Source organism: Mangifera indica, chromosome 3 (assembly GCF_011075055.1).
Source record: "Mangifera indica cultivar Alphonso chromosome 3, CATAS_Mindica_2.1, whole genome shotgun sequence".
NCBI lineage: Eukaryota > Viridiplantae > Streptophyta > Magnoliopsida > Sapindales > Anacardiaceae > Mangifera > Mangifera indica.
Genome location: NC_058139.1, coordinates 11879285 through 11896979, shown reverse-complemented (window position 1 = coordinate 11896979; position 17695 = coordinate 11879285). Strand labels below are relative to the sequence as shown.

Below are 17695 nucleotides of genomic sequence, written 5' to 3'. Positions count from 1 at the left end.
AGACGAATTAGCTTTTGATAGCTGGCATTCTGAATCTGATATACCAAGAAAAAATCAAACATGGAAATCAAAATCAGAATGACCAACTGATAGTTTTCTTGTATCAGTCTATGCCAATTACTTCATCACATAAACATATCTGCAGATAAAAAGAGCCAGAGCTGTGTGTATATAAGATAGTTTATATCAAGGAATTGGGAGCATATCATATATAGTTTTTGGGTACTGAAATGAGCAAGCAACCTCATGTGTTGGTTATTCCATTTCAAGGACAAAGCCATGTTGCACCTCTTCTGAAATTGGCAACAAAGATTGCTGAACATGGGATCAAGGTCACCTTTGTTACCACAGAGATTAATGGCGCGAAAATGATGGCTTCGATGCAAGAGAAATCTGAGGGATGGAGCATGATAGATTTCGTTTCAATTCCAGATGGACTTGCGGAAGAGGATGATCGGAAACATTTTATTAAGACTAGAGAAACCACGATGAGAGTTATGCCGGGTAACTTGAAGGACTTGATTGAAAAGATTAACCAATCAAGTGATGATGAGCAGATCACATGTGTCATTTGTGATGTAAATGCTCCATGGGGACTGGAAGTTGTCCAGCAAATGGGGATTCCAAGAGCAGCATTTGTAACTTATGGACCAGCAATCTTAGCCCTGCAATTTCATATTACAAAGCTGATTAAGGATGGAGTTATAGATAATAATGGTAAGTATATACTTATTTGAATTTGAACTATATGTTGTTTTGTGCTCATAGTTAATGGAACTTGATGTAGGCGCTGCAATGAATGATGGGTTGATCTCAATATCCGAAGGAACTCTCCCTTGGAAAAGTAACGAATTTCCATGGAGTTTTCGAAATAATGCAGAGTTGCAAAAGATTTTCTTTGAATCTGCTCTTGCTGTTGTTGAATTTGTCAAAATTTCCAACTGGGTTCTTTCCAACACAGTTTATGAACTTGACTCATTATCCTGTGATCTGGTCCCCAACATACTACCGATTGGTCCATTACTTGCAATTAATAATTCAAGGCATTTGGCTGGAAGCTTTAGGCCCGAGGACTCAACTTGCTTAAGCTGGCTTGATAAACAACCGATAGGCTCGGTCATTTATGTTGCATTGGGCACCGCACCAGTCTTAAATCAGCAACAGTTTGATGAATTAGCAGCTGGTCTTGAATCCTTAGGCAAACCATTTCTATGGGTTGTTCGATCTGACCTCATTTGGGGTTCGGTTGCCAAATTCCCAGATGGTTTTGAGCAGAAAATAGCCGGACGGGGAAAGATTGTTGAATGGGCACCTCAAGAGAAGGTATTAGTTCATCCTTCTGTTGCTTGCTTCGTAAGTCACTGTGGATGGAATTCAACCTTGGAAGGATTAAGCATGGGAGTCCCATTTTTGTGTTGGCCTTTCTATATAGATCAACATCAGAACAGAAATTATATTTGTGAAGGTTGGAAGATTGGTTTAGAATTAACCCGAAATGGGAATGGGATTGTTACAAGGCATGAAATACAGACAAAGATCACAAAATTGCTAAATGATGAAGGCTTCACAGGAAATGCATTGAAGCTGAAGGAGATGGTTACAAGGAGTCTTGCTGAAGGTGGATCATCATTTGAAAATTTTGAGAGATTTATTGTTGAATTAAAGTCTATTTAATTACTACAATATTCCCTAAAAATGCCAAGAATAATGATCCATTGATTCTAGAAAATCTGGGGTTCATATTATTGAACGCATACATCTCCAAGCCACATGTTTTTGTTATGAAAGAGGTTAACTAAGAGCACTGTTGATGAGCTAATTCATTGATTTAAGAGCACTGTTGTTATATGTATCCACTCTAGAATACATAAATGAGTATATAAATGATGTGTCATTATATAATTGGATATTACTTTGTTATTAATTTAAAATTGTTTAATTATGTGATAATATATCATCTATTTATTGATTTATATACTCAAAATTTGGTACAGATAGTTTTAATGTTGATTTAATATCGTTTCTTTGGCTTTTTTTTTTTTTGCATATGATGATAGCAATAAAAAAAAAATGGAAAACTAACATTTCCCCCCCATAATTAATTTCAAAAAGTGACATTTTCCCCCATTCAAATTTCTCAGTGAACAACGAACTCTCTCGCAGGGAAGAGTAAAATCATCATCTCCCCCTAAACCTTAAAACCCTAAAATTTTATAAAATTTTTTCCTTTAGTTTGGAAAACTAACATTTTTCCCTCAGAATTAATTTTAAAAAGTGACATTTTCCCCCATTCAAATTGCTCATTGAACAATGACCGCTCTCTCCCTCCCGATGATGGTTTTCCCTTCGATGTCTTCTCTCCGTTTGAATCCCTAGCTAAACAAAATCCAACTAGAGAGAGAGGGCTTTGGACAGAGAGAAGGCGTCAGAGAGAGAACCATCATTAGAAGGAGAGAACGATAGTCGTTCATTCAGAAATTACCAAGAAATTTGAATGGGGGGAAAATGTCACTTTTTAAAATTAATCATGGGGAGAAAATGTTAGTTTTTCAAGCTAAGGAGGGAAAATGTTATAAATTTTTAGGGTTTAGGGTTTAAAGAGAAAATAACGATTTTACCCCTTCCTTTTAAAAGAAAATTTTAATAGAATTTAACTCATAGGTGAGTATTTGAGTTTTTCAACTGCTATGAGTATACTTTTGAGATTACACTAAAACTTGAGAGGGAAATAGTCCTTTGCCCTTTTTAGAATGCCTAATTTTATTTGTTTTTCTAAATTAGAGTAGATTCCTAATTTTAGTTGTTTTTCTCATTTGTTTAGACATAGGATTTAGTATTAAGAGGCATTTGGTTTCGAGTAATTAAATATTACCTTAATAATCTATTGTTTATTATAGACATTACCTTGTCTAATTTGTTAGGTAATAAAATATTTTAGTAATATTTTATTATTAAGGATAATGTGACAAGTAATATAAAATTTAAGCTAATTAAATAGTAGTTATATCTTTAGAATGGCCTAACAAGGTGGTCTCTGTTGGGTTTTTGAATCATTTTCTATGTAGAGAAACCCAAATTTATTTAATGGAAAAAACCTCACCCACTATATTCATAAATTAGGGTAAAATAAGAGTCAATATATACATATAAATAACAAATAAAAGTCAGAAAAAAAAGAGAGAAAAGGAGAAAAACATTGTCTAGGTTTTTCAGTGCATTTCACTATTGGATTGCTATAATTTTTAGACTACTGGTAAAAGACTCATTGTTCTTTATTCTGAGCGGTGAAGATCACGTTTTGTGTTTCAAGTAAGCTATTATCTATGTTGAAATGTGATTAGTTATGTTTTATTTTTCAGGTAAGTTGTTATTTGTTTTGAAATGTGATAAATTGTCTAGTGTAGTTTTGTTTAAATGACTCTTAGAAAAAGGTTTTTTTCTCTTTCATCTACTGTTAGATTGCTCTTAAATTTTAATAGTATTTTAGACACATCTGGTGCTATATTTTGGACTGTGAAGATCTATTTTTTATGCTCGTAACATGAGATATAGATTTATAAGTTTGTTGTGATATTATCTTTCACTGCAGTTGTGTTATTATTTTGTTTTATTTCTCTGTAGGCTGAAAACTCTGTACCATTATTTTTGACATAGTGGATTTGTTTATTTTGGGATACCTTGTGGTTTTACTTTTCATATTGAAGAGGTTTTTATGTTAAATTATATTTTTTTCTATTATTTTTGTTTTTTATTATTTAATGTGATAGAACTATACTTTGGTTGATTATTTGCTATCATCATTGTTTGTCCGTAGTAGGGTTCTAAATCTTGCCAAGATTCACTGTTGGCTTTACTTTGATGATTAATTAACTCATATCGAGACCTGGGAGGCAGGTTTAGGATTAAACAAACACAATATATGATCATTTCAAGGCATGAAATAACAGTGAAGTTTGAAATATTGTTGCATGACGTCCTTCTTCTTCTTTGTATCCCATTTTTTATATTATAAAGAGGTTAAGTAGGAGCTCTCTAGATGAGCTAAGGAGTTGAATTATTATTGTTTCTTTGGCCTTTCCCTGTCATATTCAAATTTTGTCCAAATTCTAGCTTAACATAAAATATACTCATACACGCTATTACCAGTACCAGTATTTTATATAAAATATTGATCACAAGTTTATGTCGACGTGGCTGATAGCTAAAAAATGATAAAATAACTCGGATTATATGGACCATACATGAATGTAACCAATAGAAGTTTTCTGCTTAACTCTGATATTTCAGACTTTCTTTTGTCATATAATGGAGACGAATTAACTTTTGATAGCTGGCATTCTGAATTTGATATACCAAGAAAAAATCAAACATGGAAATCAAAGTCAGAATGACCAATTGATAGTTTTCTTGTATCAGTATATGCAAATTACTTCATCACATAAACATATCTGCAGATAAAAAGAGCCAGAGCTGTGTGTATATAAGATAGTTTGTATCAAGGAATTGGGAGCATATCATATATAGTTTTTGGGTACTGAAATGAGCAAGCAACCGCATGTGTTGGTTATTCCATTTCAAGGACAAGGCCATGTTGCACCTCTTCTGAAATTGGCAACAAAGATTGCTGAACATGGGATCAAGGTCACCTTTGTTACCACAGAGATTATTGGCGCGAAAATGATGGCTTCGATGCAAGAGAAATCTGAGGGATGGAGCATGATAGATTTCGTTTCAATTCCAGGTGGACTTGCGGAAGAGGATGATCGGAAAGATTTTATTAAGACTAGAGAAACCATGATGAGAGTTATGCCAGGTAACTTGAAGGACTTGATTGAAAAGATTAACCAATCAAGTGATGATGAGCAGATCACATGTGTCATTTGTGATGTAAATGCTCGATGGGGACTGGAAGTTGCCCAGCAAATGGGGATTCCAAGAGCTGCATTTGTAACTTATGGACCAGCAATCTTAGCCCTGCAATTTCATATTACAAAGCTGATTAAGGATGGAGTTATAGATAATAATGGTAAGTATATACTTATTTGAATTTGAACTATATGCTGTTTTGTGCTCATAGTTAATGGAACTTGATGTAGGCACTGCAATGAATGATGGGTTGATCTCAATATCCGAAGGAACTCTCCCTTGGAAAAGTAACGAATTTCCATGGAGTATTCGAATGAATGCAGAGTTGCAGAAGATTTTCTTTGAATCTGCTCTTGCTGTTGTTGAATTTGTCAAAATTTCCAACTGGGTTCTTTCCAACACAGTTTATGAACTTGACTCATTATCCTGTGATCTGGTCCCCAACATACTACCGATTGGTCCATTACTTGCAATTAATAATTCAAGGCATTTGGTTGGAAGCTTTAGGCCCGAGGACTTAACTTGCTTAAGCTGGCTTGATAAACAACCGATAGGCTCGGTCATTTATGTTGCATTGGGCACCACACCAATCTTAAATCAGCAACAGTTTGATGAATTAGCAGCTGGTCTTGAATCCTTAGGCAAACCATTTCTATGGGTTGTTCGATCTGACCTCATTTGGGGTTCGGTTGCCAAATTCCCAGATGGTTTTGAGCAGAAAATAGCCGGACGGGGAAAGATTGTTGAATGGGCACCTCAAGAGAAGGTATTAGTACATCCTTCTGTTGCTTGCTTCGTAAGTCACTGTGGATGGAATTCAACCTTGGAAGGATTAAGCATGGGAGTCCCATTTTTGTGTTGGCCTTTCTATATTGATCAACATCAGAACAGAAATTATATTTGTGAAGGTTGGAAGATTGGTTTAGAATTAACCCGAAATGGGAATGGGATTGTTACAAGGCATGAAATACAGGCAAAGATCACAAAATTGCTAAATGATGAAGGCTTCACAGGAAATGCATTGAAGCTGAAGGAGATGGTTACAAGGAGTCTTGCTGAAGGTGGATCATCATTTGAAAATTTTGAGAGATTTATTGTTGAAATAAAGTCTATTTAATTACTACAATATTCCCTAAAAATGCTTAGAATAATGATCCATTGATTCTAGAAAATCTGGGGTTCATATTATTGAATGCATGCATCTCCAAGCCGCATATTTTTGTAATGAAAGAGGTTAACTAAGAGCACTGTTGATGAGCTAATTCATTGATTTAAGAGCACTGTTGTTATATGCATCCACTCTCGAATACATAAATAGATATATAAATGATGTATTATTATGTAATTGAGTATTACTTTGTCATTAATTTAAAATTGTTTAATTATGTGATAACATATCATCTATATACTGATTTATATACTTAAAATTTGGTACAGATAGTTTTAATGTTGATTTAATTTCGTTTATTCGGCATTTTTTTTTTTTGCATATGATGATAACAATAAAAATTAAAAAAAAATTTGTAGGCAATGAGAAATAAATGTTTGTCTAGACATGGCTGAAAACTAAAGAACGATAAGAATAAAATCTTGGATTTTATCGAATATAATTCACGAGGGTCTTAAAAAAAACTGCAACTAGACCTAGGGCTGCTTACTTAAGATATTTCAGCATATATATTTTTTTTCTGATGCAGATGGATCAGCTTTTGATGGCTGATATTCTGATAATAAGTTAACAAGAAAAGATAAAAAATGGAAAAAAAAATAAATTTGGTGAAAGCCAATCATAATAATGGGCAGTTAACAAACGCTAAAGTCAAAGATAACAGTATATGCCATTACTTCATCAGATAAACAAAGGGACAGAAGAAAGAGCCGGGAGCTGAGTATATATAAGATAGAGTATATCAAATAGAATTGAGAGTTTTGTGGGATTGAAGCTATCTGAAATGGGCGAAAGTCATGGCTGCAATGCCAGAGGAATCTGAGGGGTAGAGCCTGATAAAGTTTGTTTCAATTTCAGATGGAATTGAACAAGAGGAGGATCTGAAAGATTTTGATAAGACTACAAATACCATGTCAAGAGTTATGCCAGGTAACTTGAATGATTTGATAGGAAAGATTAACCAATCAAGCGACAATGAGCAGATCACATGTGTCATTGCTGATATATCAGTTGTATGGGCAGTTGAACTTGCCTAGAAAATGGGAATTCCAAGAGCAGCATTTGTACCTTATGGACCAGCGACTTTAGCTCTGTCATTTCAAATAAAAAAGCTGACTCAGGCTGGGATTTTGGATACAAATGGTAAGTATATGATAATTTGAATTTGATGTATTTGTAGATCTGTTCTCGTAGTTGATTGGACTTGATGTAGGAAATGTGTCGGGTGATGAAGGGTTGATCGCAATTTCGGAGGAAAGTCTTGTTAGAATATACCCTAAAAACCAATCGCTTTGTTGGTTTTAAGGGTTGTATATCTTGCATATACATTATTAATAAAAAAAGAGTTTTGTCATACTTCACATGTTTTTTGCGTCACTTTTATATCTATGTTGTAATTGTATATTACATCCATATTAGCTACATGCATATGACATGTGAAAGGTCCCAATGAGTTTTAATAAACGTCATCAAATTGTTCCCTACATAAGCAATCTGTTTGGGCAATGGTATTGCATAGTAGGTATGTGCTATATCACCACAGTATATCAATGTATGATATTAGACATGGTGAATATACACATGGGTAAACAATAGAACCGTTTGATGGTTAGAAAGCTGATCAAAGGTTATTATATTATATTGTTTATCGAATGTGACCGTTGAACGATGATCACATGAGCATTAATATGTAGTCAATAATACATCGTAAATCATACTAGTGTATAGATCCTTTGACTTGAGAAATCATAGTTGTGCTTCATTTCGGAATGTATGGTTCATAAGGTGTATACCACGAGGCTAATCATGTCTCATTCAAAAACCGCTTTGATCATATGTTGCTTGAGCGAGAGGACAAGTGATGATCATACAGGGATCCGTCAACTCGACTGCTCCTGAGTTCCTATACGAATATTGAGAAACATGAAAATCTAAGACACTGGCCAATATAGATAAAAATCCACATGAAAAGAGTTTTGATGTGGCACATTCTGAGGTATGACTTGATATTCAAAAAGATTAAATCTTGGATTTTGACATTCTATGAATCCAAGTTTAATCGGGATGTAATGACGGAAAGATTGAACTACATGGTAAGTGTGAGTAAGGTTCAATTGACATTATGTGAAGCTTGTACTTCATTGTGATGTAGGGGTCATGGGACATTGCTAAATGACACCACATGATCAGTGGGAGCTTCGTTTTGTAGCGAAAAATGAAGTATATCGGTTAACGACAGTTTTAGGTTATATAATGATATAATGAAACGTATCGTCCGATATAGGGTCCACGACTACGTCATTATGAACCTTGAAGGTCATACCCATATTTCAAGGAAGAAAATGGTGTTATGAAGCTAAAAATATTTATCCATGGTTGGCTAGCACTTTTCGAGGATAAAAATTGTGCTTTTCGAATAAGATCCGAAAAAAGGTCAGAATTTTCATTTTACACATTTTAAATTGTTTAGAAAGTTGTATGAATAATTTTAGACACAAAATTATTCAGCATTGTCAAATTATGACTTACTCTTAATTATCAACCAATGAGAATTAAACACATGATTTAACTTGATAAATATCAAGTTTTAATACAGTAAATGTGAGAAAAAATTAAGAAAAATATATATTTTCTCTTATTTTTCTTTTTCTTTTGCCGGGAAAACTTCTCTTTTTCTTCCATTTTTCTTCCTTGAAGGGTGCAAGTCAAAAGATCACTTATTTTAGTGATTCAAGCTTCCAAACTTCAAATCAAATTACAAGGTACAAGGTAGTTTACATGTTTCTATGTTTTATTTCTTGAAACAATATGTAAATTTTATATTACTATTGTTACATATGATGTGAACATAAATTAAAATTTTCAATTTTTTTTGCCAAAATCCTACAAATCTTCCCTGGAAAGCTAATGAATTGGCATGGAGCTTCCCACTATACAAAATATACAAAAGTTTCTCTTTGGAATTATGTGTGCTGTTGACCAAATTGTCAAGATTTCTGATTGGATTCTTGCCATCACATTTTATGAACTTGACTCACCATCCTGTGATTTGATTCCCAACATTTTACCGATTGGTCCATTACTTGCGAGTAATAATTCAAGGCATCTAGCTGGAAGCTTTCGGCCTGAGGATTCAACTTACTCAAGCTGGCTTGACGAACAGCCGATAGGCTTAGTCATTTATGTTGCATGGGGCAGCACAGGCACCTTAAATCAGCAACAATTTGATGAATTAGTAATTGGTCTTCAATCCTTAGGCCAACCGTTTCTGTGGGTTATTCGTTCTGACACCATGCTGGGATCAGTTGCTCCTCGATATCCAGATGGTTTTGAAGAGAGAACAGGCGGTCGAGGAAAGTTTGTTGAATGGGTACCTCAAGAAAAGGTGTTAGCTCATTCTTCCGTTGCTTGGTTCGTAAGTCATTGCGGATAGAATTCAACCTTGGAAGGATTAAGCATGGGAGTACCATTTCTGTGTTGCCCTTACTATGTGGATCAATATCAGAACAAGAATTAAATTTGTGAAACATGGAAGATTGGTTTAGAATTTAAGCGAGAAGAGAATGGGATTGTACAAAGGCATGAAATACAGACAAAGGTCACAAGATTGCTTAACGATGAAAATATTAAGGAGAATGCATTGAAGCTAAAGGTAAGGGCTACTAAATGTCTTGTTGAAGGTGGATCATCATGTCAGAAGTTTGAGAAATTTATTGATGAAATAAAGTCTCTTTGATGACAGCATTTAAAATTCCAGAACAATGATGAATGTTCCATGGATTCAGCAAACTGTGGAGTTCACCATGTTGAATGTAAACTATGAAATAACTCAAAAAAATTAAAAAGAGAAAACAATTTTTTATTACAAATATTCCATTGATTATAGTAAAATATGAAGTTCATCATGTTGAAGGCAACCCATGAAAAAACTCAAAAGTTAAAAAAAAAAAAAACAAGAACAAGAATTTTTTGTAAAACATGTATATGGTCTCTATCTAAACATATATATATATATACTGAGTATGCAAGATAGAAACCAAAACTAAAATTTGCGGAATATTAAACACTAACCTCTAGCTATTGCTTGACGATTTGATGCAAAATAATCTTCTAAAAATTGCTTGTAAACTTTCATCTTCCAGGTGATTTCTTTTTCACACAGAATGATGTATTTATTTTTCAGAAAAAGCTCACCCAAGAACCCTTTTTGCAACCTTAAATAAGCATTCTCCCATCAAGAATGCAACGACAATGTGTGGAGTTATAAACCACGTTTTGTAACTCCTTTTTAGTTAATCTATGACTGTTACAATATTCTAAATGCAGAAGAGAATACTGTCATTCTCCTACTTGGTCCATAACCCACAACTCCAATTATTGAAGTAAAGAAATAAAATACACAAATCATGACGATAAGTCATCTAAGAATGAGTATTATCTTTCATGTATCACGATGTATTCATTCCTTTATAACTTAATGAATAAATATTATATTTATTCTAAGTCCAAAATTGATTATTTTCTCAATCAAAATGTGCACATAAAAATGAGAAAAACTAATCAATTTAATAACTGAATAATTTTATTATAGAAAATGTATATATATCAAATCACATGACGGAAACAACTCTTATCACAATTACAACATAAGACTAACTCCCATTCGCTCTACATAATCCTTAAAACTCTTTGGTGGCATGCCTTTTGTTAAAGGATCGACAATCATCAATTCAGTGCTGACGTGTTTAATAACCACTTTATTTTCTTTTACACGTTCCTTAATGGCTAAATACTTAATGTCAATATGTTTACTTTGACTACTACTTTTGTTATTTTTAGCCAAGAAAACAGTAGTTGAATTGTCACAATAAATTTTTATCGGCTTGGAAAAAGAATCCACAATCCTAAGCCCAGATATGAAACTCTTCAACTATACACCATGTGATGTAGTCTCAAAACAAGAAACGAACTCAGGCTCCATGGTAGATGTAGCAATCAATGACTGTTTGACACTCCTCTAAGATACGACTCGGTTGGCAAACAAGAAAATATATCCAGATGTTGATTTTCTTGAATCAACACAACCAACAAACTTTGAATCGGAGTAACCAACTACCTCTAAATTATCGATCCGTCTATATATTAGCATGTATTCTTTTGTCTCTTGAAGGTACCACATCACTTTATTTACAGCTTTCCAGTGATCTATGCTTGGGTTACTCTAATATCTTTCTAACATCCGAACAACAAATGCAATGTCAGGTCTTATGCAGACCTGAGCATACATAAGACTTCCAACAACGGAAGCATAGGGAATGTTCTACATTTGTTCCTTTTCAAGTTCATTTTTAGGGCATTGGTTCACATTGAACTTATCACCATTCACAATTGGTGTTATATTTGGTGAACAATCTTTCATCCGAAATCTCTCTAACACTTTATTGATATAGGTTTCTTGAGATAGACCTAGTATGCCTTGAGGTTTGTTCTTATGAATCTTAATGCCAATGACATAAGATGTCTCACCCATATCCTTTATATCAAAGTTTGTAGAGAGGAATTGTTTCACCTCATAAAACAACCCTTTATCATTGGTTGCAAGTAATACATCATCCACTTATAGAACACGAACACAAATTTTACTCCCATTAACCTTCTGGTATATACATTGATCTATGATATTCTTTTCAAAACCTAATGAAGAGATAACCCCATGAAATTTCAAATACCATTGACGAGAGGCTTATTTCAATCCATATATGGACTTCTTAAGCTTGCACACCAAATGCTCACCATCACTAGAGGAAAATCTTTTAGGTTGTTTCATATATACCTCTTCCTCTAGATCTCCATTAAGGAATGTCGTTTTTACATCCATTTGATACAATTCTAAGTCAAAATGGGCTACTAATGCCATTATAATACGGAAAGAATCTTTCTTAAAAACAGGAGAAAAAGTCTCCATGTAATTGATTCCCTCATTTTGAGTGAAACCCTTAGCAATGAGTCTGCTTTATATATCTCGATGTTACCTAATGAGTCTTTCTTTGTTTTAAAGACCAATTTATACCCAATGACCTTTGCCCCATTAGATAACTTGATAAGATTCCAGACTCCATTACTCTTCATAAATTTCATCTCATCTTTCATAGCATTGTACCACAAAATAGATTTATTGCAATCCATTGCTTGTGAAAATGTAACAAGATCATCTTCAGCTCTTAAATTATGATCAATTTCTTGAAAATACACTATATAATCACTAGGAATAACTGATTTCCTTATTCTAGTTAATCTTCTTAATGTTGTAACACTATCCTCCTTTGGAGTAGAGTGTACAATCGGTGGTTCAATAGTATCTGAAGGTTGTTGAACAGTTTGATCTACTAAAGTATTATTAGCAACTTGTGGAACTTCATTAATTGGTTGTTCAACATCCATTTGAACTTGAAGGGTGTTATGAATAACAACCAATCTATTACTCAAAACGGGTGATTGAGTATCTGAATGATCTTTCTTAGAAACTAAGTCCTGAGATTGATTGCTTCCACTGATTAAGTCATTCTCAAAAAGTTTTGCATTTCGAGATTCCATAATTCTAATACTATGTGATAGACAATAAAATTTATAACCCTTAGACTTTTCGACATATCCAATGAAATAACCACTTATAGTATTTGGGTCTAATTTCTTCTTATGTAGATTATAAACTCTTACGTCATATGGGCATTCCCAAACACGTATATGTCACAAACTCGATTTCCAATATTTAAATAACTCAAATGGTGTTTTAGAAATAGTCTTGGTTGGAACTCGGTTTAATATATACACTACTGTTTTAAGAGCTTCAACCTACAGTGATTTAGGAAGTTTCGAGCTGCTAAGCATACTCTGCACCATGTCCAATAGAGTTTGATTTTTTCTTTCTGCTACACCATTTTGGTACAGAGAATCAGACATAGTGTATTGGGCAATAATCCCATTTTCTTCAAGAAACCTTGCAAATGGACCAGATGCTTGTCCATCATGAATGTATTTACCATAATATTCTCTACCTCTATTTGATCTCACTATTTTAATTTGTTTTTCAAATTGTTTCTTTACTTCTATCTTGAAAACCTTAAAGACATCTAATGTTTCATGCTTGTTATAAAACATGTAGAGATACATGTATCGTGAATAATCATCAATAAATGAGATGAAGTATTTTTGACCATGAGCATCCATATCAGGACAACAAATATCTATATATATGATTTCTAATATGTCTGAACTCCTCTTGGCACATTTCTTTGACTTGTTGGTTTGTTTTCCCTTTATACAATCTACGCAAGTATCAAAGTCAGTAAAATCTATAGTATCTAATACCCTATCATTCACTAATCTTTTAATTCTTTATATGGTTGTTACAATATTCTAAATGTAGAAGAGAAAATCGTCATTTTTTATTGGGAAATTATAATAAATGCCTAAAACTAAGGGGTGTTAAGAAAATTACCCAAAACTCTAAGGATTAACAAAAATGCCCTCAATTTGGAAAATAACCAAACTACCCTTATATATAAACCCCACATTTCCCATAGATTTACTATTGAAATTCAAAAAAAAATTTGTATCTCCCACGGGAGCAACTGGTTTTTGTCTTTTTCGTCAACTTTTCGTATTTTTTGGTAATCGAAAATGACAAATAAGGATAATTTATGATCTCACTTCTTGTTTGAATCAATTTATTATTAGAAGAATTGAAATTTGAGGGAAATGTTGAGGTTTGAATTTTTAGGGTTTTGATTTTGAATAATGTATAAAATGTTTTGATTCTTGGTTGTTTTGCTTAAATTTCTTGAGAGGTTTTGTGTTATTGGATGTGTAGATTTGATTTTGTTAAAATTGGTGGTTGAAATGACGATTTTTGATCAAAAAATAGGTTAGATATACCGGCGCTAAGGTAATCTCCCACGGGGGCCCATGGGGTGGGTGGAAATTTAACGTTTTCAAAATTTTAAGGGGAGAGGGAAGAAGGGGCGATCCACAAAGGTCCGTAGAAAATTTTACACTAAATTGTGGGGCAATCTATGAAAAATGTGGGTTGGTGAAAATTGACTTTTTTTAAACTATAGGGCCTATAGAAGATTAGAACATTGATAAGGGGCAAAGGAAAAATATTGGACATATACGCATATAGACTTTGAACGGCTATAACTTTTGATTTGGGAGGAGTTACGGGGCCTATGATATATCAACGTGAAACTCGTTTCAAGCTCTATAATAACAACTAGTTTTGCCAATTACGCCCAGTTTGGAGGCCCAAATAAAACTATTTCAGTGTATATTACGTAGTTTTTTTGTTTGATCAAATTTATGATTTTCGATTTTTATGATTTTAAGCTTGTTTGTGACCAGGCTAGACTTTTTTGATATATAGTTTTCAAATTTGACATCTATCTCTTTAGTTTTGTGTTTTTTTAGACACGTTTTAGGATGCAATTACGAAATTTCATATCGATTTTTTGGTTTTTTTCGTTCCTAAGCTATTTGAACGTGTAGTTTTCAAAATTTAGATCAATTTTTTTAGGTTTTTGAGTGATTTTTTTATTATTGACATTTTTCGATTTCGAACAATTTTTTTATTCTTATTATTCTAGTATATTTTGACTCGTTCTTTCATATGTTTTAGTGATTTTTGGTTTTTCATATTCTAGGTTATTTCTACGTATACATTTCAAATTTCATTTTCGTTTTTCAATATTTGCCAGTTTATGATATGTCAACTTATATTTTTCATTTAATCCCCTATAATTATTTAACATTTCATTTAACCCTTAAATTGTTATCAAATATCCAAATGCCCCTTTTACATGTCATACAAACTAGATTTAACAAATACAACTAAGTTTTGAGTTAAGATTCATATAAATACTTTTTTTTTTACGAATTGATTTTTTTAATTCGAATTTAGAAATACGAACTTTTTTCTTCCAAACAAACTCGTAGTAATTGATATTAAACAAAAATGAGAGTGAAAATGAGTGTTTAAGTGATATAAGAAGTATGTGTAATGAGAGTGAGAGTGAGAGTGAGAAAGTTTATATAGATATGGTGAAGAGTAATTTTGGTATTTTTAAAAAAATTTAGGGCATTTTTGTTAGGAATAGAAAAAATAGACATTTTTGCTTAATAAAAAGATAAAATGGGTATTTAATATAATTTCACTTTTTTATTACAAATAAAGCTAGAGAACAAGATTAAACTAATCATAATACATAGCAATGACGATAAATAAAACAAATGCTAAAATCAAATATAAATTTATTCCAGAAATTGGTCCCATCAATTTTAAAATTGTGGTCCAAACTAATGCTGAGCTAACCTTCTCCAAGAAACTATTGTATTTTTTACATTTTGTATCATCTTTACAAGTTTTATAATTTGAATGTAGTATTTGTATTATATCAAGGAATATATTATTTTCCTGGATGATAGAGAGGCTTCGGTATTGCTTTTGTAATGTGATGAAGATGGGTTTGTAGACGGCATTCTGATAATAAAAATACAGTGAAAAAGATCTAACATGGGAAAACAAAAAGTGAAAACAAACCTAATTTAATGGGCAAGTCTTCTAATGTTTAGAAAAAAGAACATGCCAGAAAAAGCTGGCTATATTGCAATGGGCAAGCAACCGCATGTTCTTGTTATTCCATATCCAGCACAAGGCCATGTTGCTCCTCTTTTGAAATTGGCAACAAAGATTGCTGAACAAGGAATCAAGGTCACTTTCGTTAACAGTGTGTTTATTCATGCCAAAATCAGTGCTTCAATGCCAGAAAAGGCTGAGTTGAGTCTGGTAAGGCTAGTTTCATTTCCAGATGGGCTTGAAGAGGGAGATGATCGAAACAATTTTGTTAAGCCTAGAAATAGTATGTTTAGAGTTATGCCAGGTTACTTGAAGAACTTGATTGACAAGATTAACAAATCGAGTGACAACGAGCAGATCACTTGCGTCATTGCTGATATATCAGTTAAATGGGCGCTGGAAGTTGCCCAAAAGATGGGAATTCCAAGGGCTGCAGTTATACCTTATGCACCAGCATGCTTGGCTCTCGCACTTCACATTCCGAAGCTTCTGAAGGGTGGACTTATGGATGCTAATGGTAAGTGTAAATTATTTACTTAGATTCGTATATAAATTGGTACTTAATTATGTGATTAATTGAATTTCATTCAGGAACCTTGGTGAATGATGAGTTGATTTCAATATCTGAAGCAACTTTAGCGTGGAAAGGTAAAGAGTTCCCATGGAGTTGCCCAGCTGATTCGAATATAGAAAAGTTGTTTTATGAATTTACCATTGATGTTGTTCAAAGTGTCAGCATTTCGAACTGGGTTCTTTCCAACTCAATTTATGAACTTGACTGATCTTTGTGTGAATTGGTTCTCAGCATCTTACCAATTGGTCCATTATTGGTAAGTAATAATTCAGGGCAGTTTTCTGGAAGCTTAATGCCTGAGGACTCAACTTGCCTAAGCTGGCTTGACAAACAAGCAATAGGATCAGTCATTTATGTATCCTTGGGTAGCACAACAACCTTGAATCAACAACAATTTGATGAATTAGCATTTGGTCTTGAATCCTTAGGCCAGCCATTTTTTTGGGTTGTTCGATCATATCTAGTAGATGAATCACTGGTTAAATTCCCAGATGATTTTAAAGAGAGAACTGCAGATCGAGGAAAGATTGTTGAATGGGCACCTCAAGAGAAGGTATTGACTCATTCTTCTGTTGCTTGTTTCTTAAGTCATTGTGGATGGAATTCAACTATGGAAGGTTTAAGCATGGGAGTTCCTTTTCTTTGTTGGCCTTACTTTGGGGATCAATATCATATTAGAAATTATATCTGTGAAGCTTGGAAGATTGGCTTAGAATTAACCCCAAATGAAAATGGGATAGTTACAAGGCATGAAATACAAAGAAAGGTCACAAAGCTGCTGACGGATGATGGTATCAAAGAAAACTCAATGAAGTTGAAGGAAATGGCTAGACAAAGTCTTGTAGAAGGAGGATCTTCATTTAAAAATTTTCAGAAATTTATTGAACAGATGAAGTCTAGTTATTGACAATGTTGAAAATTCCGGAATAATGACTGATATTCCATTGATTACAGTAAGGTATCATCTTGTTGATTGAAAACCATTAAATCACTCAAGATACAACAAATAGTCATATATGTTAATTTGTTAATTGGGATTAAATTTATTTATAGCTGATTCTTATATGTAATATATCAGTTCAATCCTATGAGCATATCCATAGGTTTTCAAGCTAGATCCTGATTAGACCAGACAAAACAAGTAGGTTACCCAAGGATACCCGTGGACATCTGCTCATAAAACAGGTATGTGCTACAGATTTTTGGAACCGTGTGTACATTCAGACTAGATATTTGACAGGCAAATCGGGTTTGCCCAGGGGTACCCATTGGTAACTTACAATTTTTCTAAACTTGCTCTACTATTTTCACTTCCCGGACACACTGACACTTTGGACTTTTTTTTTGTGTTATTGCCTTGTTATAGTTACAAGTTTGGTCTTTTAAACCACATGTTTTCTTAGTTCTTGTTTTTGGTGCCTTGTGTAACCTGGTTGGAATATAGATTTATGCAAGC

The 17695-nt window shown here is 33.3% G+C and overlaps 3 protein-coding genes and 1 pseudogene across 3 annotated transcripts; all 4 read left to right on the top strand.

The window, feature by feature from the left end:
• Nucleotides 1-1899, top strand: LOC123212346 (UDP-glycosyltransferase 83A1-like). The gene is made up of 2 exons (XM_044631449.1): nucleotides 1-717; nucleotides 788-1899. The coding sequence occupies exons 1-2, from the start codon at nucleotides 231-233 to the stop codon at nucleotides 1672-1674; spliced, it is 1374 nt and encodes a 457-aa protein (XP_044487384.1). The 5' UTR covers nucleotides 1-230; the 3' UTR covers nucleotides 1675-1899.
• A 2404-nt stretch (nucleotides 1900-4303) lies between these two features.
• LOC123211036 (UDP-glycosyltransferase 83A1-like) lies at nucleotides 4304-6211 on the top strand. Its single transcript, XM_044629552.1, has 2 exons — nucleotides 4304-5026; nucleotides 5097-6211. The coding sequence occupies exons 1-2, from the start codon at nucleotides 4540-4542 to the stop codon at nucleotides 5981-5983; spliced, it is 1374 nt and encodes a 457-aa protein (XP_044485487.1). The 5' UTR covers nucleotides 4304-4539; the 3' UTR covers nucleotides 5984-6211.
• Nucleotides 6212-8999: 2788 nt separating this feature from the next.
• LOC123211558 (UDP-glycosyltransferase 83A1-like) lies at nucleotides 9000-9770 on the top strand. Its single transcript, XM_044630364.1, has 2 exons — nucleotides 9000-9449; nucleotides 9570-9770. Exons 1-2 carry the CDS (start codon nucleotides 9000-9002, stop codon nucleotides 9768-9770), a joined length of 651 nt encoding a protein of 216 aa, XP_044486299.1.
• A 5928-nt stretch (nucleotides 9771-15698) lies between these two features.
• LOC123212498 lies at nucleotides 15699-17695 on the top strand (annotated as a pseudogene).

What these genes read in the sequence shown, in the direction of transcription:
- LOC123211558 (XM_044630364.1), top strand. Translation starts at nt 9,000, where the DNA reads ATGTGTGCTGTTGACCAAATTGTCAAGATTTCTGATTGGATTCTTGCC. An exon ending in ATTCTTCCGTTGCTTGGTTC is followed by an intron (nt 9,450 to 9,569) that starts GTAAGTCATTGC and finishes GAAACATGGAAG; the next exon opens with ATTGGTTTAGAATTTAAGCG.
- LOC123212346 (XM_044631449.1), top strand. Translation starts at nt 231, where the DNA reads ATGAGCAAGCAACCTCATGTGTTGGTTATTCCATTTCAAGGACAAAGC. An exon ending in TGGAGTTATAGATAATAATG is followed by an intron (nt 718 to 787) that starts GTAAGTATATAC and finishes AACTTGATGTAG; the next exon opens with GCGCTGCAATGAATGATGGG.
- LOC123211036 (XM_044629552.1), top strand. Translation starts at nt 4,540, where the DNA reads ATGAGCAAGCAACCGCATGTGTTGGTTATTCCATTTCAAGGACAAGGC. An exon ending in TGGAGTTATAGATAATAATG is followed by an intron (nt 5,027 to 5,096) that starts GTAAGTATATAC and finishes AACTTGATGTAG; the next exon opens with GCACTGCAATGAATGATGGG.